At 36.7% G+C, this 21,438-nt stretch overlaps 1 protein-coding gene across 3 annotated transcripts in view; it reads left to right on the top strand.

Annotated features, from left to right (window-relative positions):
- Positions 1–21,438, top strand: part of USP47 (ubiquitin specific peptidase 47) — a 121,759-nt gene that overhangs the window by 26,764 nt on the left and 73,557 nt on the right. Inside the window, exons 2-3 of one of the 3 annotated variants that reach the window (XM_022555760.3) lie at positions 14,300–14,359; positions 20,340–20,543. The exons of 1 other annotated variant lie outside the window; for it this stretch is intronic. In XM_022555760.3, the coding sequence (XP_022411468.1) occupies positions 14,300–14,359; positions 20,340–20,543 (264 nt within the window). The remainder of the gene's footprint in view (positions 1–14,299; positions 14,360–20,339; positions 20,544–21,438) is intronic. One more of the 3 variants, XM_022555761.3, reaches the window with a different exon arrangement.

Genomic DNA, 21,438 nt, shown 5'->3' with positions numbered 1-21,438 from the left:
ACATAATTCTTTATTTCTCTGTGATAACTGTTGAATAGTACAGTTGCTGGGTTGTATGGTAGTTGCATATTTAGTTTTTTCAGAAATTACCAAATGGTTTTCTAGAGTAGCTGTACCATTTTACTTCCCAGCAGGAAATTATGAGAGATCCAATTTTTCTGCATCCTTGTCAGCATTTGGTGTTGCCACTATTTTTAATTTTAGCCATTCTGATAGGTGTGTGGTCATATCTCATTGTGGTTTAATTTGTATTTATCTAATGGCTAATGATGTTGACCATCTTTTTGTGTGCTTACTTGTCATCTGTTTTCTTCATTGAAATGTGTCTCATGATTTTTGCCTGTGCTCTAATTATATTGTTGCTTCTTTTATTGTTAGGTGTTCAGAGTTCTTTACAGTATAGTCTAGATACTAGTCCTTTGTCAGTTATGTTGTTTGAAATATTTTCTCCCAGTCAGGAGCTTGTCTTTTCATTCTTTTTGTGTGTGTGTGTGGGATTTTTAGTTCCCTGACCAGGGATTGAACCTCGGCCCTTGGCAGTGAGAGTGCTGAGTCCTAACCACTGGACCGCCAGGGAATTCCCTGTCTTTTCTTTCTTAACAGGGTCTTTGCAAAATAGATATTTCAGTTTTGATTACGTCCAGTTTATCAATTTTTCTGTTTGTAAATCATGCTTTTGGTGTCAGGTCTGAGAACTCTGCCTATCCTTAGCTCTAAAAGATTTTTTCCTATGTTTTTTTTCTAAAAGTTTTATAGGTTTACATTTTTCATTTAAGTTCATGATCTATATTTAGTTACTTTTTGTGTAAGGTGAGAGACTTAGGTCCAGGATTATTATTATTATTTTTTGCCCATGGATGTCCAATTATTCCAGTACCATTTGTTGAAAAGACACTCTTTGAGTTGCTTTTACACCTAGTCAGAAATCAGTTGGGCATATCTGTGTGGCTCTCTATTGTATTCCATTGATCTCTATGTCTATTCCTCTACCAATACCACACAGTCTTGATTACTGTAGCTATATAATAAGTCTCGAAATTGAGTAGACAGAGTCCTCTCACTTTATCTTTTTAGTTATTCTAGTTCCTTTGCCTTTCCATATAAGTTTCAGAATATTCTTGTCTATATCTTCAAAAAAACTTGCTGGGATTTTGATAGGACTTGCTTTAAAAACTGTATTTTTGTTTGGGAAGAATTGACATCTTTACTATGTTGAGTCTTCCAGTGTAAGAATACATTATGTTGCTTTATTTATTTAGATCTTCTGTTGTCCTATTATGAGCAGAGAATATACTCTATTTGATTGTAGTTCTTCTAAATGTGTTAAAATTTGTTTTATGACCTGGGATATGGCCTGTCTTGGAATATGTTCCAAGTGCATCTGGACAGAATGTATATTCTGTCCCTTTACAAATGTTAATTAGGTTCTGTTGGTTGATGGTATTGTTGGTTTTTTTCTGTGTCCTTGCTTATTTTCTGTTTAGTTGTTGTAGCAATTGTTGAGAGAGTTGTTGGAGTCTCCTAATTATTGTAGAGTTATTTTATTATTTTAGTTTTACTGGTTCTGGCTTCACAAATTTTGCAGCTCTGTTTGGTTTATACAAATTTAGGATTGCTATGCCTTCTTAGTGGATGGGCCCTTTTATCATTATATGTTTCTCTCTATCTCTGATAATTTTCTTTGTTCTGAAGTCTACTTTAACTGATATTAATTTTTAAAATTAACTCTTGCTTTCTTTGATTGATGTTTGCATGGTACATTTTTTCCCTTTTTTACTTTCATACTAAATATTTTTCATGAAATATATATCTTATATGTAAATTTATTTTAAAGTGTTTTATGTATATCATGTATTTGACATAGTATGTATTATCTATGGGTGTACATCTTTGTGTGTGTAGGTGTGTGTGTCTGAGTTTCTTAGAGACAGCATATAGTTTTGTTTTGGTTTTGTTTTTTTTTTTTTTTGTGGTATGCAGGCCTCTCACTGTTGTGGCCTTTCCCGCTGCGGAGCACAGGCTCCGGACACGCAGGCTCAGCGGCCATGGCTCACGGGCCCAGCCGCTCTGTGGCATGTGGAATCTTCCCGGACCGGGGCACGAACCCGTGTCCCCTGCATCGGCAGGCAGACTCTCAACCACTGCGCCACCAGGGAAGCCCGACAGCATATAGTTTTAATTTACCCTCCCAACTCTCTTTTAATTGGTGTGATTAGGTCATTATATTTAATGTAATCATTAACATGTTAGCATAAACCTCCCATTTTATTTTGTTTTCTGTTTTTCATTTTGCTATTATTTTTCACTTGCCTTCCTTTGTGTTATTTGAATATTTTTAAAAATTTCGTTTTGATTTTTCCATACTGATTTTGATCATATCCTCTTGTAATAGCTTTTTTAGTGGTTCTTCTGTGTATATACAAGTTTATCACAGTCTACTGGTGTCATTATTTTATCAGTTTAATTGAAATGTAGAAACATTACCTCCCTTTATGTCTTGTTACCCTCCCCTGTCTACAATATAATTGAATTAAATACTTCCTCTACATACATTTATAACCACATCAAGCAGTCTCTTAATTTGTGCTTCAACTGTCAAACATATAATAAAAACTGAAGAGGAGAAGGAAAATGTATTCTATTTAGCCATATTTTGCTGTGTTCTTTTTTCTTTCCTGATGTTCTAAGGTTCCCCTTTAATCATTTCCTTTTTTGTTTAGAGAACTTCCTTTAGCCATTCCTTTAGGGTATTTCTACTGGAGACAAATTCTTTTAGCTTTCCTTTATCTGAGCATGTCTTGAATTCTGCTTGGTTACAGAAGCAATTTCTGGGTCATTCTTAAAGGACATTTTTCTGGTTATAGGCTCTTAGGTTAACAGTTATTTTCTGTGAGCACCTGAAAAATATTGTGCAACTTCCTTCCGGCCTCCTTGGTTTCTGATAAGAAAGTTGTCCCACAAGAAAGTTGTCCCACTTTTCTGCTCTCTGTGTGTGTGTGTGTGTATGGTTTTTTCCTCTCTTTGTCTCATTTGTGATAGTTTCTATTGCTGTGTCTTCAAGTGGTTTATATAATCTTTTGTTCAGTGGTACCTAATCTGTTAACCCCATCCATTCTATGTTTCATCTCAGACATTGTACTTTTCATCTTTAGAAATTTGAGTTGGATCCTTTTTTAAATTTCCTTTTTCTATAATTGAGTTTATTAATCTTTTCTTTCGTAGCATTTAGTGTTCAAGTCATGCTTTTTTATAATTGGATTTTTATTTTGGGTATAGTTGATTTACAATGTTATGTTAGTTTCAGGTGTACAGCAGAGTGGTTCAGTTATACATATACATATATCCATTCTTTTTCAGATTTTTTTCCCATATAGGTTGTTATAGAACACTGAGTAGAGTTCCCTGCGCTATACAGTAGGTCCTTGTTGGTTACCTATTTTATATATGGTAGTGTGTATATGTTAAGCCCAGACTCCTAATTTATCTCTCCCCACCCCCTTTCCCCTTTGGTAAACATAAATTTATCTTCCAAGTCTGTGAGTCTTTTTTTTTTTTTTTTTTTTTTTTTTGCGATATGCGGGCCTCTCACTGTTGTGGCCTCTCCCGTTGCGGAGCACAGGCTCCAGACGTGGAGGCTCAGCGGCCATGGCTCACAGGCCCAGCCGCTCCGTGGCATGTGGGATCTTCCCGGACCGGGGCATGAACCCGTGTCGCCTGCATCGGCAGGCAGACTCTCAACCACTGCGCCACCAGGGAAGCCCTGTGAGTCTATTTTGTAAATAAGTTCATTTGTATCATTTTTGTTGATTCCAGCTATAAGTGATGTCTTTCTCTGTCTGACTTACTTCACTTAGTATGATAATCTCTAGATCCATCTATGTTGCTGCAAATGGCATTACTTCATTCTTTTTTATGGCTGACTAATATTCCATCGTGTCTATATACCACATCTTCTTTATCCATTCATCGATGGACATTTACATTGCTTCCGTGTCTTGACTGTTGTAAACAGTGCTGCAATGAACATTGGGGAGCATGTATTTTTTGGAATTATGGTTTTCTCAAGATAGATGCCCAGGAGTGGGATTGCTGCATTATATGGTAGTTCTGTTTTCAATTTTTTAAGGAACCTCCATACTGTTCTCCATAGTGGTTGTACCAATTTACATTCCCACCAACAGTGTAGGAGGATTTCCTTTTCTCCACATCCTCTCCAGCATTTATTGTTTGTAGAATTTTTGATGATGACCATTCTGACCAGTGTGAGGTGATACCTCATTGTAGTTTTGATTTGCATTTCTCTAATAATTAGCAATGTTGAACATATTTTCATGTGCTTTTTGGCCATCTATATGTCGTCTTTAGAGAAATGTCTATTTAGATCTTATGCCCATTTTTTGATTGGGTTGTTTGTTTTTTTGATATTGAGCTGCATGAGCTGTTTGTATGTTTTGGAGATTAATCCCTTGTCAGTCACACCATTTGCAAATATTTTCTCCCATTCTGTGGGTTGTCTTTTCATTTTGTTTATGGTTTCCTTTGATGTGCAAAAGCTTTTCAGTTTAATTAGGTCCCATTTGTTTTTGTTTTTATTTCCATTCCTCTAGGAGGTGAATTGAAAAAGATCTTGCTGCAATTTATGTCAAAGAGTGTTTTGCCTATGTTTTCCTCTAAGAGTTTTATAGAATCTGATCTTACATTTAGGCCTTTAATTCATTTTGAGTTTATTTTTGTGTATGGTGTTGGACAATGTTCTAACTTCATTCTTTTACATGTAGCTATCCAGTTTTCTCAGTACTACTTATTGAAGAGACTGTGTTTTCTCCATTGTATATTCTTGCCTCCTTTGTCATAGTTTAGTGGACCATAGGTGCGTGGGTTTATCTCTGGGCTTTCTATCCTGTTCCATTAATCTACATTTCTTTTTTTGTGCCAGTGCCATGCTGTTTTGATTACTGTAGCTTTGTAGTATAGTCTGAAGTCAGGGAGCCTGACTCCTCCGGCTCCATTTTTCTTTCTCAGGATTACTTTGGCTATTCAGGGTCTTTTGTGTTTCCATACAAATTAAAACTTTTTTTTCTCTAGTTCTGTGAAAAATGCCATTGGTAATTTGATAGGAATTGCTTTGAGTCTGTAGATTGCCTTGGATAGTATAGTCATTTTGATTGATTCTTCCAATCAGGAACATGATATATCGCTCCATCTGTTTGTGTCATCTTCAATTTTTTTTCTTCAGCATCTTATAGTTTTCAGAGTACAGGCCTTTTGTCTCCTTAGGTAGGTTTATTCCTAGGTATTTTATTCTTTACAATGGCAAATGAGAATGTTTCCTTAGTTTCTCTTTCTGATCTTTCATTGTTAATGTATAGAAATGCAAGAGAGATCTATGTATTAATTTTTTATCCTGCAACTTTCTGAATTGATTGATGAGCTCTAGTAGTTTTCTGTTAGCATCTTTAGGATTTTCTATGTATAGTATATCATGTCATTTGGAAACAGTGACCATTTAACTTCTTTTTTTCCAATTTGGATTCCTTTATTTATTTTTATTCTTTGATTGCCATGCCATTGCCAGGACTTCCAAAACTATGTTGAATAAAAGTGACGAGAGTGGACATCCTTGTCTTAATCCTGACCTTAGAGGAAATGCTTTCAGCTTTTCACCATTGAGTATGTTAGCTGTGGGTTTGTCATATATGGCCTTTATTATGTTGAGATAGGTTCCCTCCGTGCCCACTTTCTGGAGAGTGTTTATCATAAATGGGTGTTGAATTTTGTCAAAGCTTTTTCTGCATCTATTGAAATGATCATATGGTTTTTATTCTTCAATTTGTTAATGTGGTGTATCATACTGTTTGCTTTAGAAGAGTAGGTGTTAAGTCTTCCTTAAATGTTCAGAATTCCCCTGTGAAGCCATCTGGTCCTGGACTTTTGTTTGTTCGAAGTTCTTTAATCACAATGTCAATTTCAGTAGTTGTGATCGGTCTGTTCATATTTTCTATTTCTTCCTAGTTCAGGTTTGGAAGGTTGTACCTTTCTAAGAATTTGTCCATTTCTTCCAGGTTATCCATTTTATTGGCATATATTTGCTTGTAGTAGTCTCTTTTGATCCTTTGTATTTCTGTGGTGTCAGTTGGAACTTCTTTTTCATTTCTAATTTTATTGATTTGAGCCCTCTCCATTTTTTTCTTGGTGAGTCTGGCTAACAGTTTATCAATTTTGTTTATCTTTTCGAAGAATCAGCTTTTAGTTTCATTGATCTTTTCTATTGTTTTCTTCATCTCTATTTCATTTATTTCTGATCTAATCTTTATGATTTCTTTCCTTCTACTAACTTTGGATTTTGTTCTTCTTTTTCTAGTTGCTTTAGGTGTAAGTTTAGGCTGTTTATTTAAGATTTTTTTTGTTTCCTGAGGTAAAATTGTATTGCTATACACTTCCCTCTTAAAACTACTTTTGCTGTGTCCCAAAGCTTTTGGATTGTTGTGATTTCATTTTCATTTGTGTCTAGGTATTTTTTGGTTTCTTCTTTGATTTCTTCACTGATCCATTAGTTGTTTAGTAATATATTGTTTAGCCTCCATGTGTTTGTGTGTTTTTACAGGTTTTTTCTTATAGTTGATTTCTAATCTCTTAGTGTTGTGGTCCAAAAAGGTGCTTGATATGATTTCATTTTTCTTAAATTTACCAACGTTTGCTTTGTGGCCCACCATGTGATCTATCCTGGAGAATATTCCATGTGCACTTGAGATGAATGTGTATTCTGCTGCTTTTGGATGCAGTGTTCTATAAATATCAATTAAGTCCATCTGATCTAATGTGTCATTTAAGGCCTGTGTTTCCATATTGATTTTCTGTCTGGATGATCTGTCCATTGATGTAAGTAGCGGTGTTAAAGTCCCCCATTATTATTGTGTTACTGTCAATTTCTCCTTTTTTGGTTAACATTTGCTTTATATATTGAGGCACTCCTATGTTGAGAGCATAGATATTTATGATTGTTATATCTTCTTGGGTTGATCCCTGATCATTATGTAGTGTCCTTCTATTTCTCTTGTAACTGTCTTTATTTTATTTTATTCCATTTTAAAAAAATTTTTAAATTATTTTTTTGTACACATTTAGTTTTATTGTAACAATTTTAAAAAAATTTTTATTTTTGGCTGTGTTGGGTCTTTGTTTCTGTGCATGGGCTTTCTCTAGTTGTGGCGAGCGGGGGCTACTCTTCATCATGGTATGTAGGCTTTTCATTGCGGTGGCTTCTCTTGTTGCAGAGCATGGGCTCTAGGCGCACAGGCTTCAGTAGTTGCAGCATGTGGGCTCAGTAGTTGTGGCGCACGGGCTCTAGGGCAATGAGCTTCAGTTGTTGTGGTTTGCGGACTTAGTAGTTGTGGCTCGTGGGCTCTAGAGCACAGGCTCAGTAGTTTTGGTGCATATGCTTAGTTGCTCCTCAACATGTGGGGTCTTCCCAGACCAGGAATTGAACCCATGTCCCCTGCATTGGCAGGCAGATTCTTAACCACTGTGCCACCAGCGAAGTCCTGTAACAGTCTTTATTTTAGAGTCTGTTTTGTCTGATATGAATATTGCTACTTCAGCTTTCTTTTGATTTCCGTTTGCATAGGATAACCTTTTCCATTCCTTCACTTTCATTCTATATGTGTCCCTAGAACTGAAGTGAGTCTCTTGTAGACATCATGTACATGGGTCTTGTTTTTGTATCCATTCACCTATCTGTGTCTTTTGGTTGGAGCATTTAATCCATTTACATTTAAGGTAGTTATCAATATGTATGTTCTTCTTGCAATTAAAAAAAATTATTTAGGATTTGTTTTTGTAGCTCTTTTTTTTTCATTCCTCTTTTGTTCACTTGTGATTTGATGACTGTCTTTAGAGTTGTGTTTGGATTACTTTTTCTTTAAGTTTGTGTATCTAGTGTAGATTTTTGGTTTGCGGTTACCATCAGGTTTTGATATAGCAGTCTCTATATGTATATATACAAGATTGTTTTAAGTTGCTGGTCTCTTAATTTCAAATGCATTTCCAATATCCTGCATTTGTATTCTCATGATTGCTGATTTTTATATAATATTTTTGTGTGGACTGTTTCCTACTTTTACTGTATGTTTGCCTTTACTAGTGAGCTTTCCCATTTGTAATTATTGTTTTTCTAGTTGTGACCTTTTCTTTTATGCCTAGAGAAGTTCCTTTAACATTTGTTATAAAGCTGGTGTGGTGGTGCTGAATTCTCTTAGCTTTTGCTTGCCTGATTTTTCCATCAAATTTGAAAGAGAGCTTTGCTGGGTAGAGTATTCTTGGTTGTGGGTTTTTCCCTTTCATCATTTTAAATATATCATGCCACTCCCTTCTGGCCTGCAGAGTTTTTGCTGAAAAATCATCTGATAACTGTATGGGGATTCCCTTGTATGTTATTTGTTGCTTTTCCCTTGTTGCTTTTAATGTTTTTTTCTCTTTGTCTTTGATTTTTGTCAACTTGATTAATATGTGTCTTGGCATGTTCTTCCTTGGGTTTATTCTATATGGGATTGTCTGCACTTCTTGGAGTTGAGTGAGTGGTTCCTTTCCCATGGTAGGGAAGTTTTTGACTATTATCTCTTCAAATATTTTTTCAGGCCCTTTCTCTCTCTTTTCCTTCTGGGACCCCTATAATGTGAATGTTGATGCATTTAATGTCATCCCAGATGTCTCTTAGACTGTCCTCATTTCTTTTCATTCTTTTTTTTTTTCTTTATTCTTATTTCTTTATTCACACCACAGCTGTGATTTCCACCAATCTCTCTTCCAGGTCACTTATTCATTCTTCTGTCTCATTTATTCTGCTATTGATTCCTTCTTATTTATTTTTCATTTCAGTTATTGTATGGTTCATCTCTGTTTGTTCTTTAAATTTTCTAGCTCTTTGTTAAAAGTTTATTGTATCTTCTCGGTCTGTGCCTCCATTCTTTTCCCGAGATGTTGAATCATCTTTACTGTCATTACTCTAAGTTCTTTTTCAGGCTGATTGCCTACCTCCACTTCACTTAGTTGTTCTTCTGGGGTTTTATCTTTACCTGTAACATATTTCTCTGCCATCTTATTTTGTCTAACTTTCTGTGTTTGTGATCTCTGTTTTTCAGGCTGCAGGTTTGTAGTTGCACTTGCTTCTGGTGTTTGCCCCTTGGTGGTTGAGGTTGGTCCAGGGGCTTGTGCAGGCTTCCTGTGGGATGGACTGTAGCTGCCCCCTGGTGAGTGGAGCTGGTTCTTGTCCCTCTGGTGGGCAGGACCATGTCAGGGGTTGTGTTTAGAGGTGGCTGTGCACTCAGGACAGATGTTAGGCAGCCTGTCTGCTGATGGTGGGGCTCTGTTCCCACCTTCTTGGTTGTTTGGCCTGAGACGTCACAGCACTGGAGACTGCAGGCTGTTTGGAGGGGCCAGGTCTCAGTGCCAAAATGACCACCTCCAGAAGAGCTCACGCAGATGTGTATTCTCTGGAGTCTCTGCCAGCAGTGTCCTTGCCCCCACAGTGAGCCACAGCTGAACCCCGCCTCCCCAGGAGACCCTCTAAGGCCCGCAACTAGGTCTGGCCCAGGCTCCTATGGAGTCACTGCTTTGCCCTGAGTCCCAGTGCATGTGAAACCTTGTGTGTGCCCTCCAAGAGTGGAGTCTCTGTCTCCTCCAGTCCTATGCAGCTCAAGCCCCCCTGACCTTCAAAGCCAAATGCTCTCGAGGCTCCTCCTCCTGATGCTAGACCCCCAGGCTGGGGAGCCTGATGCTGGGCTCAGAACTCTCACTCCTGTGGGAGAACCTCTGCGATATAATTATTTTTCAGTTTGTGGGTCGCCCACCTGGTGGGTATGGGATTTGATTATATCGCAAAAGCCCTCCTCATACTGCCTCATTATGGCTTCTTGTCTTTGGATGTAGAATATCTTTTTTGGTAGGTTCCATTCTTTTTTGTCAATGGTTGTTCAGCAGTTAGTTGTGATTTTGGTGTTTTTGTGAGAGGAGATGAGCTCAAGTCCTTCAACTCTGCCACCTTGTCTCCACTTGAGTTGAATCTTTAATATAGCTTTCATTTATTTCGTTTGCATTCTTTCCTGTAAAATGTAGAATATAGTTATAAACTTTTTATATTCTTGTCTATTAATTATATCATCTGTATTGTATCTGGGTAGGTTTTCATTGATTGATTTTTCTCCTCATTATGGGTCATCATTTCCTACTTTGATGCATGCCTGTTTATTTTGGATTGGATGCCAAACACTGAATTTTATGTTGATGGGTGCTGGGTATTTTTAATTTCCATAGATATTCTTGAGGTTTGTTCTCTGACAGAGTTTTAATTTACTTGTAAACATTTTGATCCTTTTGAGGCTTGCTTTTAAAAAGTGTTGTAAGTTTGATCCAGAATAGCCTTTAGATTAGGCCTAATTTGGTCCCACTACTGAGACAATACTCTTCTGTGTACTCTTATCTGAGCCCCGTGTATTATGAGATTTTTTTCACTTTGGCTGGTGGGAACTGAAGTGAGCTCCAGGGATTCTTTCCTGTGGTTCTTTCCCCTGCCTCAGGTAGTTTCTTCACATGCATATGCTGATGAGTACTCAGGGAGGACCACTACATATCTCTGGAGCATGCTATTTGCACATCTTTCTTCTCTTCCGTATTCTTCTCTGTAAATTCTAGCTGAATTGATCCACTTGAACTTCTAACCTTATCTTTTCAGCTCAGGAAGATTGCTGAACTTTAACTGGGTTCTCTCTCCCTGCACTGCAGCCTGGAAGGTAGCTTACCTTTTTTGTTTGTTTTCACAGGGATCACTGTCCTGTGTTACCTGTTATTTAATAATATTTTTAAACTATTGTTTCATATATTTCATCTCTTCTTTTTAGTTGTTTAAGGTGGAGAGGGTAAATCCAGTCTGCTATTTCATCTTGGCTCATAATGGAAGTTTTTTGGAGTTAACAATAAACAAGTAAAATATAAACAAATATATCAGGTGGCTATAAGTATACTATGGAGAAACCTGAAGGAAGAGAGATGAAGAGGATTGCAATTTTAAATAGAATGGTGAGAAGAGGACCAGTTTGAGAAACTAGCTATTTTGGTTATTTTTTGCTTTATAATAGCCTACACGCACACTTAATGACTTTTGCTCATGGACGTGCAATTTGGGCCAGGCTGAAGAGAGACAGCTTGCTCTGCTCTGCTAGGCGTCAGTTGGGGCATCTGAAAGGCTGGGGTCTGGAATCATCTGAACACTTCCTCACATGTATGGTTGTTGATGCTGGTTGCCAGATGGGATCTCAGTTGGGTTGTGGCTAGAACATCTACACATGACCTTTCCATGTGGCTGCGTGGCTTCGATACAGCATAATGGCCAGGTTCCAAGGGTGAGCATCTGAAAGAAAGCCAGGAAGAAGCTGTGTTGCCTTTTCTATTTTCTAGCCCAGCCTTGAAAGTAATGTTATGTGTCACAGGAAGTCACTAAGGCTGGCCCATATTAAAAGGGACTGGACTTAGACTCCTAATCTTGCTGGGAGGCATGTCAAAGAATTTGTGGACACATTTTAAAGCCATCACAATGATACTTGAGAAAGGATATCTGAAGGAAGAGCATCCCAGGTACAGTGTACAGAAATGCAAAGACTCTGAGGCTGGTGGATACCTGATGGTTTAGATTTGTTTATTTTGAATTTCCCCTGTACAGTGTCATCTCCTTGAGGGCAAGGGCTTTTGTTCACTGCTATTTTCTCAGCACCTAAAACAGTGTTTGACAGATAGTTGTAGTTTAATTCTTATTTGTGGAAGAGATAGCGTATTGGCAGCAGGTATCAAAAAAATCCTAAAAATGAGTACATAACCTTTGATCTAGAATTCTTTCTTTAGGAAATAAACTTTAGGGAAAAAAATTGTACAAATAAGCAAAGCTGTAGTGAAAATTTGAAGGTGTCTAAATGCCCATTAATAGATTAGGTAAATAAATTATGTTTTGCTTATATAATGGAACACTGCAGTTTTTAAACTAAATGTTTTGACCCAGAAAGATGAGTGAGTGTTGAGGGAAAAGGAGCAGAATTCAAACGCTGGTGTTCGGAATGATCTTTTTTGGTTAATAATCTTTATATAATATATGCATAAAATGGAGAGGGATCTAATAGGATGTATATCAGATTTTTAATAATTGCTATAGGAGTTATTTTAGACTTGCTTGTCAAAAAATATGTATTACTATTATAATAGAAATACATTTCTATTATAAAAGCAAATGAGGTAAAATTTTTTAATTGATATAGAATAGTATCTAAGCTACTATGAGTGATAAAAAGCACCTTTTAAAACAATATGTTGGGTTCTTTTTATTAAAGAAGGTGGAGGAAAACGAAATTTGTACAGAAGAAGTTTGGGATGTAAAATCAAGATTTTTCAAGAGATTATCTCTTGATTATAGGTTATCCTTATTTCCTTTTATATATTTCTGTATTTTCTTGATTTGCTAAAATAAGCTTCTTTTAAAATAAGGAAGAGATATTAAAAGAAAATAGCTGTAGGGGGTAATGTTAAGCAGCTTTACTTTAATAGTATTTATAATGTGAAAAATCTAAATTTATAAGGTAGCAAAATCAGGGATCTTTTGGTTTCCTTGCAGAGTTCCTTTAATGGTCTCAAAATAGTGACTTAGAAAGAGAAGGACAAATACTATATGATATACTTATACGTGGAATCTGAAAAACTGAACTCTTATCAACACAGAACAGATGGGTGGTTGCCAGAGATGGGGGATGGGAGTTGTGTAAATAGGTGAAGGTGGTCAAAAGGTACAAACTTCCAGTTATAAGATAAATAAGTTCTGAATGTAATATACAGTGTGATGACTATAGTTAACAATACTGTATTGTATATCTGAAAATTGCTAAGGGAATAGAACTTAAAAGTTATTATTACAAGGACAAAAAATTTATAACTATGTGAGATGATGGATGTTAACTAACCTTATTGTAGTAATTAATCATTTTGCAGTATATACATATATCAAATCATTATGTTGTAGCCCTTAAAACTGTTACAGAGTTATATGTTAATTATATCTCAATAAAACTAGGAAAATATGACTTAGAACATTTGACTTATACACAGTTCTGAAGCTGCTACTCTTTGTTAAAATGTGGTTGTTTTCCATGTTAATATTATTTTTTATCACCATAATGTAGGTTTTCAGTAACCTTACAAGAGTAATTGAGGGGCTTCCCTGGTGGCGCAGTGGTTAAGAATCTGCCTGACGGGCTTCCCTGGTGGCGCAGTGGTTGAGAACCTGCCTGCCAATGCAGGGTACACGGGTTCGAGCCCTGGTCTGGGACGATCCCACATGCCGCGGAGCAACTAGGCCCGTGAGCCACAACTACTGAGCCTGAGTGTCTGGAGCCTGTACTCCGCAACAAGAGAGCCCATGACAGTGAGAGGCCCGTGCACCGCAATGAAGAGTGGCCCCCGCTCGCTGCAACTAGAGAAAGCCCACGCTCAGAAACGAAGACCCAACACAGCCATGAATGAATGAATGAATGAATGAACGAATGAATGAATCTGCCTGCCAATGCAGGGGATACGGGTTCAAGCCCTGGTCCGGGAAGATCCCACATGCCTTGGAGCAGCTAAGCCCGTACGCCAAAACTACTGAGCCTGTGCTCTAGAGCCTGCAAGCCATAACTACTGAGCCTGTGTGCCACAACAACTGAAGCCCACGTGCCTAGAGCCTGTGCTCCCCAACAAGAGAGGCCACCGCAATGAGAAGCCCGCTCACCACAATGAAGAGTAGCCCCCACTTGCCACAACTAGAGAAAGCCCGCGTGCAGCAACGAAGACCCAACGCAGTCAAAAATAAATAAATTTTTTCTTGCGGTACGCGGGCCTCTCACTGTTGTGGCCTCTCCCGTTGCGGAGCACAGGCTCTGGACGCGCAGGCTCAGCGGCCATGGCTCACGAGCCTAGCCGCTCCGCAGCATGTGGTATCTTCCCGGACCGGGGCATGAACCTGTGTCCCCTGCATCAGCAGGCGGATTCTCAACCACTGCGCCACCAGGGAAGCCCCCAATACATTTATTTTAAAAAAAAGAGTAATTGAGGCCTAAGATTAAAACTGCAAATATAATTTATGAATGAAATCTTAGATGATATAATAATACTTTAATTCATACATATTTTGTTGCAAAAATGTTTTTAGGTTAATTGTTCTCATTTCACTGTCTTACCTCTTTATTTTAAAGAAATAATTTGTGATTCATTTTGTTCTTACGCACCATAGGATGTGTTTTGGAGATGCAGACAAAATATCTTTGATGAAATGAAGAAGAAATTTTTACAGGTAGACTGCTGATGTAATTGCATTAGTGTGATAATCAGCAGAGCAAGTAACAGCATGTTAGTATTTTTATTTAATAACAAGGCATGTCTTAAGTTTTATGCTTGTTTGGCTATTTTATTTCTACCTGATTTTATTTATTTTTCATTTTGTTTATTTATTTATTTTACCTGATTTTAATAATAAGAAAGTCACCTTAAATGAATATGTGTCTGATAATACCTTGTCTTTAACAAGTGAATGAGGTGGAAAACTGATATAAAAACTATAGAACGTTTAGTTTTGACTTTTGGGTATAATAGTTGTCTATTTTTTACGGATGTATTTATTTTCTGAAATATTAATAGTGCTGGGATTAAGTTAATAATTTACAGAGTCAAAACCCAGACATCTTATTTGAAGAATTAAATAGAACTGTTACCTTCCTGACAGCCTATATGCACTACAAACCTAAACAGTCCTGTGATGTAGCATCCCATTCTAACCTTTACTTAATATCTCACTTTCCTCAGGTCCCTTTAGCTCTAAGTTCAAGGTTCTTTATTTAATCTCTTCTGTCCTCTTCAAGTGATCTCTGGCAAGAGGCCACGTAGAAAAATATCATGTAACATTTTAGGGTTTGCTGGGGGAGTTGGAGTGGAGTGGAGGGAGGATCTTAAAAATAAAATAATCTTCTTCTCATGTAAGTTAAGACTCCCAGCACTACCCCAGGAATTGTTACTTGTTTAAGTAAAAATGCACAGTCTGAATGAGGCTGATAAATTTAATAAACTTCAGTGAGCAAAAATATTTATACCATCAATTTTTTTTTTAGTCTGTGGCAGTATATTAGCCGTCAACTGTGGATACCCAGAAGGGTAATGCTCTAGCGCTTATAAGCTCATAGCAGTTTCTTTATCAAGTAGTAGATAAAATGGACTCTGTGTGTGTGTGTGTGTGTGTGTGTGTGTGTGTGCATTTTTAAGTTTGCAACCATAGTATTATCATTTGTAATAACACTGAAAGGAAGAAAGTCTTGAGAGAAAATGGGTTGACTATAAAATTTAGAGGTAAAGAGGTCCCTTTGTAATGTTTTTAAATTATTCATATTAATTTTTTTCTTAGAAAAATCTTAATCTTGTTAACTTTGAATTGTGTTTGATATTGTTTTCTGCATGCTAATGCCATTCTAAATATATGCATTAATTATACACCTTGTTTTGTGTTTTTTTAATAAGAAACACGAAGTATTTTTTTATGAAACAAAAATTATGATGTTAACTTCAGAGAACTCAGATTTGAACTTACAACTGTTTGGAATGCCAAGAACAGGAGACAAGATGACTTGAGAGGCCCTGAGACTCCTTAGACAGAACCATCTGTGTTGACCACTTCTAGATGTTCCTATAGTGACCGTACCTTTGGAAGAAATATGTTTTCAGTGTTTTTATCCCAGTATGTTTTTACCTTTTGTAAATAAGACTATCATTTTTGTTTGTTTTGTTTTTTCAAGGATTCTTTTTTCAGACTTTGCTTGGAAATCTGGCTTTGTTTCTGCATAGAGCACAAAGACAGAACACTCTCTTAGCATATAGTGTTAATGTAACTGCTGTTGACTTTACCCTTTTTCTCACAAGTGTAATATTGCTATGAGTTGCCCACCAAATAAGTAGTTTTAATTTTATACTTTGTACCTTTTTTGTAATTGGCCAGATTTTCTGTGTAGGGAACTTTGTGCCCTTCTAATAGCTCACCTAATATAGATGAAATGTTTTCCCAAGTGGGACATGCTTTAGGCTTTTCTAAAACTTTGCATTTGTTTTTTCTTACCTGTTTTCTCCTATTCATTATAGAACTTTTACTGACTCAAAAATTGTGCTCGCTTCCCTAAATTATGATGTGTCTTCAGATGCTTTACCTTAATGTTGGGTGTAGTGCTTAAATGGAACCCCCGCCACCAACCACCATCACTAATACCACCACCACCACATTCTTCCCAACTAGCACTTGCATGTGCTTAAATTTATTTAGGTGTGTTTCTGTTATCTATTACTGTGGAACAGCCTACGCCAAAACTTAGTGGCTTAAAACAACTAGTTTATTTGCTCACAATTCTGTGGGATGGGATTTGGGCAAAGGCTTAGCCAGTCAGTTTTTCTGCTTCACATGGCATCATCTCGGATCATTACTTGGCTGCATTGGCTGGTGACTGGCTTTGGATGGAAGGTCCAAGAAGGCTTTTCTTATCAGGCACCCCAGTGCTCCACTAAGTGGCCACTTTCTCTCTGGGTGGATTGTTAGGGTTTTAACACAGCATGGTGGTCCCAGGATAAATGGATTTCTTTTGCCTGGCTGGCATATAAGAGGAACATTCCAAGAGGTGCAAAGGCAGAAGTTTCCTGCTTTAAATCACACAGTATCACTTCTATCACATTCTGTTGGTCCTAGTTGGCCACAAGGCCAGCCCAGATTCATGGGAAGAGAAAAAAGAAGAAGAGTGGCAAAGAATTTTTAGCCATCTTTAATTTACCTCAAGATGGTGATTTTTTTGCTTTGGGCCTAAGTAGGACCAATCGGGTAGAACTCCAAAGAAATTAAGAAGAAAGAGGACACCCCTGTTTTCCCAGTTCTAAGAAATACTTTTTTACATTTAAGTATTGTGGAAATCTGTATGCTTAGTATAATATTGTAGAATTTCTTTTTCTCTTGAAAAGCTATAATAAAAAGATTGGTACGACTTTATTGATGAAATCTTAAAATTGGAAAAAAACAGTTTTTTCTTATTAGTTCCCAAACTGGGAGGCAGGGGGAGGGAAGAGATTTTGCCTCAGTGTAATTAGCGTGGGCAATCACGATAACAAAAATTCAGATGTAATCTATGGATGATGGCTATGTAATAGATTAAATTAGGACTGAAAAATGGGCCCAGGAGGTTGAGGATAAAGTAATAAGATTTACACGTGGCTAGCTTAGAACTTTAAAGGTCAGAATTTTTCGTTTGTTTAAATTATCCTAGAATTGAATTCAAGAGTAATATGTGATTGGCCCAGAAATTCTTATAGGAATCTTAAGAAAAAACAGAAGAGTGCACAAAGTTTTATGTAGGCATTCATCACAAAATTATTTCTAAAGTGTAATAAAGTCTAGCTCAAGAGTCAGTAAAGTTAAATTGATGGAACAAATTATTATTAATCCATGTAATAAAATATTATTCAGTTGTTAAAAAGATGAGTTAGAAAAAGTTTGACAAGGAAAGGTTACATGATATATTTATAAGTAAAGAAAGAGGTTTCAGGGCTTCCCTGGTGGTGCAGTGGTTGAGAGTCCGCCTGCCAATGCAGGGAACGTGGGTTCGTGCCCCGGTCCGGGAGGATCCCACATGCCGCGGAGCGGCTGGGCCCGTGAGCCATGGCCACTGAGCCAGTGCTTCCGGAGCCTGTGCTCCACAACAGGAGAGACCACAATAGTGAGAGGCCCGCGTACCGCAAAAAAAAAAAAAAAAGTTTCAAAACAGCATGTATATCTAACTGAATGTTTGTGTTTAAAAAGTGTGTATGTATATGTCTGTGTTTGTGTAGGAAAAATATTTGGAAGAATATAGACCAAAATGTAATAGTTATCTCTGTGTTATGAATTACAAATGATTTCCACTTTTTCCTTTATACTCTTCCTATTTTGTTTTTTTTGGCTGCGCTGCGCGGCATGTGGGATCTTAGTTCCCTGACCAGGGATTGAACCCACACCCCTGCATTGGAAGTGCAGAGTCTTAACCACTGGACCGCCAGGGAAGTCCCTATACTCTTCCTATTTCAAAAAAAGGAACAAAATTACTTATGTGCAATGCACAGAAAAGAAAGCTATTGTCATTAAAAAGAATAAAAGGCATACATAAGATTAAATTTTGTGTTTACAATAGTACATTTAGCCTTCAGATGAGATTCCATTGGGGATAATATTACCCACATCTGGGTGTGGAAGGAGAGGAGGCTGGAGTGCCTGTACCTTGCACTCACTTATTTAAGGAAAGAACCAGGAACTGCTGATGGCCATATGTTACCATATCATCATTCTTATGTATACTGTAATGTCAGCACTTCTGATTTCTGAATTGTTAGGTAGACTTCTCTTGCTTGGACTGTCAACTTCAGCTTATCTGAAGCTTTAAAATCTGGCAGCCGTAGTGCTTTTCACCTGGAAAACTTGAGTCTGCCTCTGAAATATACTGTTGAAAGTGTAAAAGCGGATCTTTTGTAGTTGAAATTGATTTAGAGTTTCTCGTTCCTTTATTGTGAACCAGAGTTAAAAAGGGTCCACTTTATGTTTCTCAGTTTGAGATTAAAATGTGTAAAACCATCTATTACAAGTGTTAATATAACACCTTAAGCTTATAGCTGAAGGCTTTTTTGTTCTTTGTTATCCTGTTTATTTTATAAAAAATGTATTCTTCTTTATTTTGTTTTTAAATGGGTTATTATTGGTAATTAAATATTTTGACTTGTCTAAAATATAGCGCTAGCCAATCTTAAACATTATACTTCTTTTATAGCAACTTCTGTTTTAAACTAATTGGATTAACCTTAGTTTAAGTAATCTCTTACAAACCCAAAATTATATATGGCAGAAACAAATTATAATTGTATAACCCTGCCAAACAAACAAAAATACCTTGTGGTGGTCCTGTCTTCAATACAAGTCAATGATAATAACTATTCTTATTTAAAAATGGATAATTTAGAAGTAACAAAAGATTGAGGTTAATATTATTGTGTTTTTTATTAAAAAAGGTGAGAAATACATTCTTGTATACAGTACCAGTTTGTACAGTCCATATTTGTGCAAAGCCTTTTATGGGGATAGCGAGAGGTCCCTCAGATAATGACTGCTGCCCTAGACTTTGAGGGAAAGCAAGAGATTTACATGATCAGATTTACATATTAAAATACTGTTCTGGATTGAAGGAAGATGAGATTGGAAGAAGCTATTGCCACAATCTTAAGATAAGATCCTGATTGCTGCAGGCAGGATTAAAGAGAAAAGGAATAGCTCAAGAGATATTCAGATGATAGAAATGATAGAATTTGGTGATTATGTGAGTTGAAGAAGAGGGAAGAAATGAGGAAGGTGCTCCTCTCTGGTTTCAGCAGCTGGTAGATGATGGTACCATTAATTGAGTTGGGCATTACAGGAGGAGGGAAAGAACTTCTTTCACCAAAGTGCCTGATGTAGCCCACTACTGCTGTGGAAAATAGGAAAAAGAGTCGTGTCCTTCAACAGCTTGAGGGAAGGCATAGCTTCTTTGAGAAAGTCTCCTTTAAAAATTTTTTCTCTGATTTATGTACTAGATAAAAAAGAATGAAAAAATTTTTGACCCTAACTCCCTTCTACATTGGTAATTGAAAAGTATTTTTTCCTTGCTTTCCTTTACCACTCTGCTGACTGATCTATTTGGGTAAGCTTGTCAGCTCCTAACACACTGATAAATGGGGCTTTTGGACTTTTGGTCTGTGGGTACAACAAAGTAAAGGTCAGGATGCCTGATTGCTTTTATCCTTTAGTTATGGATTTTGCAATCTTAGACAATCCTCATTGCATTTCTACACAGTTCTCTTTCTGTTTCATCAGGAAACCCAGAAATGCTTGATTTGACTGTGCTAGCATAGTAGTGACACATTTTTAAGGATCAGATTTTGTTATTTTCAACTGAAAATTGCTCAAGTAAACTTGTCTTCATGGGCTTGTTGATCATTGATTTACAGCCTTAAAAGGTGAAAGCAAATATCCACAAGAGCAATGGTTGATTCTTAAATATACCCCAGTTTTTCCAAAACAAACACATATGGTGCTTTATATGTTTGACATATCCATTAGAATATATTTCAGCCATAAAACAGTAGTATTCACACAGAGAAAATAGTATTTTGTGGGGTTTTTTTCCATTTAATCATAGAAAACATAATTATATATATATATTTAAAGATAAATAGTATATTTTTTTAAATTTCAGGTAGAAAATGCTGCTGAAGAACCAAGAGTCTTATGTATAATACAAGATACTACTAATTCAAAGACAGTGAATGAACGGATCACTTTAAATTTGCCAGCTTCTACACCTCTCAGAAAGCTCTTTGAAGATGTGGCCAACAAAGTAGGCTACATAAATGGAACCTTTGATTTGGTGTGGGGGAATGGAATCAATTCTGCTGATATGGTAAAACTCTAAACTGAAAGCATCTTCTCTTAAGCTGCTAATAATATTATAGTCATTATTGTTGTTGTTTTTAATAGTATACTAAATCCTGGAACCCTTCTTAATATTGTAAGCAGGACTACAGAGTCTGTGCAACTCGATATTTGGATCCTCTTCATCACTTTACTTTCATTCTAGATTCAGCATTTGATTATCTTAAAGTTTGCACAATGTCATTTCATTAGTTTTTTTATTCATGTAAGATGATTATCATAATGTTGTGTCATCTATGGAAAATTTTCCAACATTTACTGAATGGGATATTCATTTTAAATATTTAAGTGAAAAAAGCAGGATATAAAATCATATGTATTTTATAATCTAATTTTTGGAAAAGAAGAGAAAATGTATATAGAAAGAAAAAAGTAATAGAAGGACTTACACTCCAATATTAACAGAGATTATGCACCAGATAGAGTGGTAAACACCTGAACAGGAAGGTTGGTGGTATCATGACTTCAGCTTCAAAGACCTCACAGTAAAGTTTTAGAGACAGGTATATCAAAAAATAATTACACTAAGATGTTTTATGTATTATTAAGTATGATTTATTAGTTTGCTGTAAGTGCAAAGAGGAGGCACTGACCAATTTTGCGTGGGAGAGTGGCAAAGGGGACTGTTGAGTTGGATCTCATCTGTATTTTAGAATAGTATTCTAAATAGTCTTTTTTCTTTCCTCTCAGTCCAAATTCACCCTGCATACGATTGCTAGAATTATCTTCAGTCATCTTAAATCATAGTACTCCTGTCACCTTCCAGTTTAGAAATCTTTAATGACTGCTCACTGCCCTGATTAAAAGTCATATTCCCGGGCTTCCCTGGTGGCACAGTGGTTGAGAGTCCGCCTGCCGATGCA

This window comes from Delphinapterus leucas, chromosome 7 (genome assembly GCF_059928025.1).
Source record: "Delphinapterus leucas isolate spDelLeu-1000000601 "Yukka" chromosome 7, BTC_Dleu_Yukka2, whole genome shotgun sequence".
NCBI lineage: Eukaryota > Metazoa > Chordata > Mammalia > Artiodactyla > Monodontidae > Delphinapterus > Delphinapterus leucas.
Note: the sequence above shows the minus strand (reverse complement) of the source record. Positions and strands in the feature narration are given on the sequence as shown.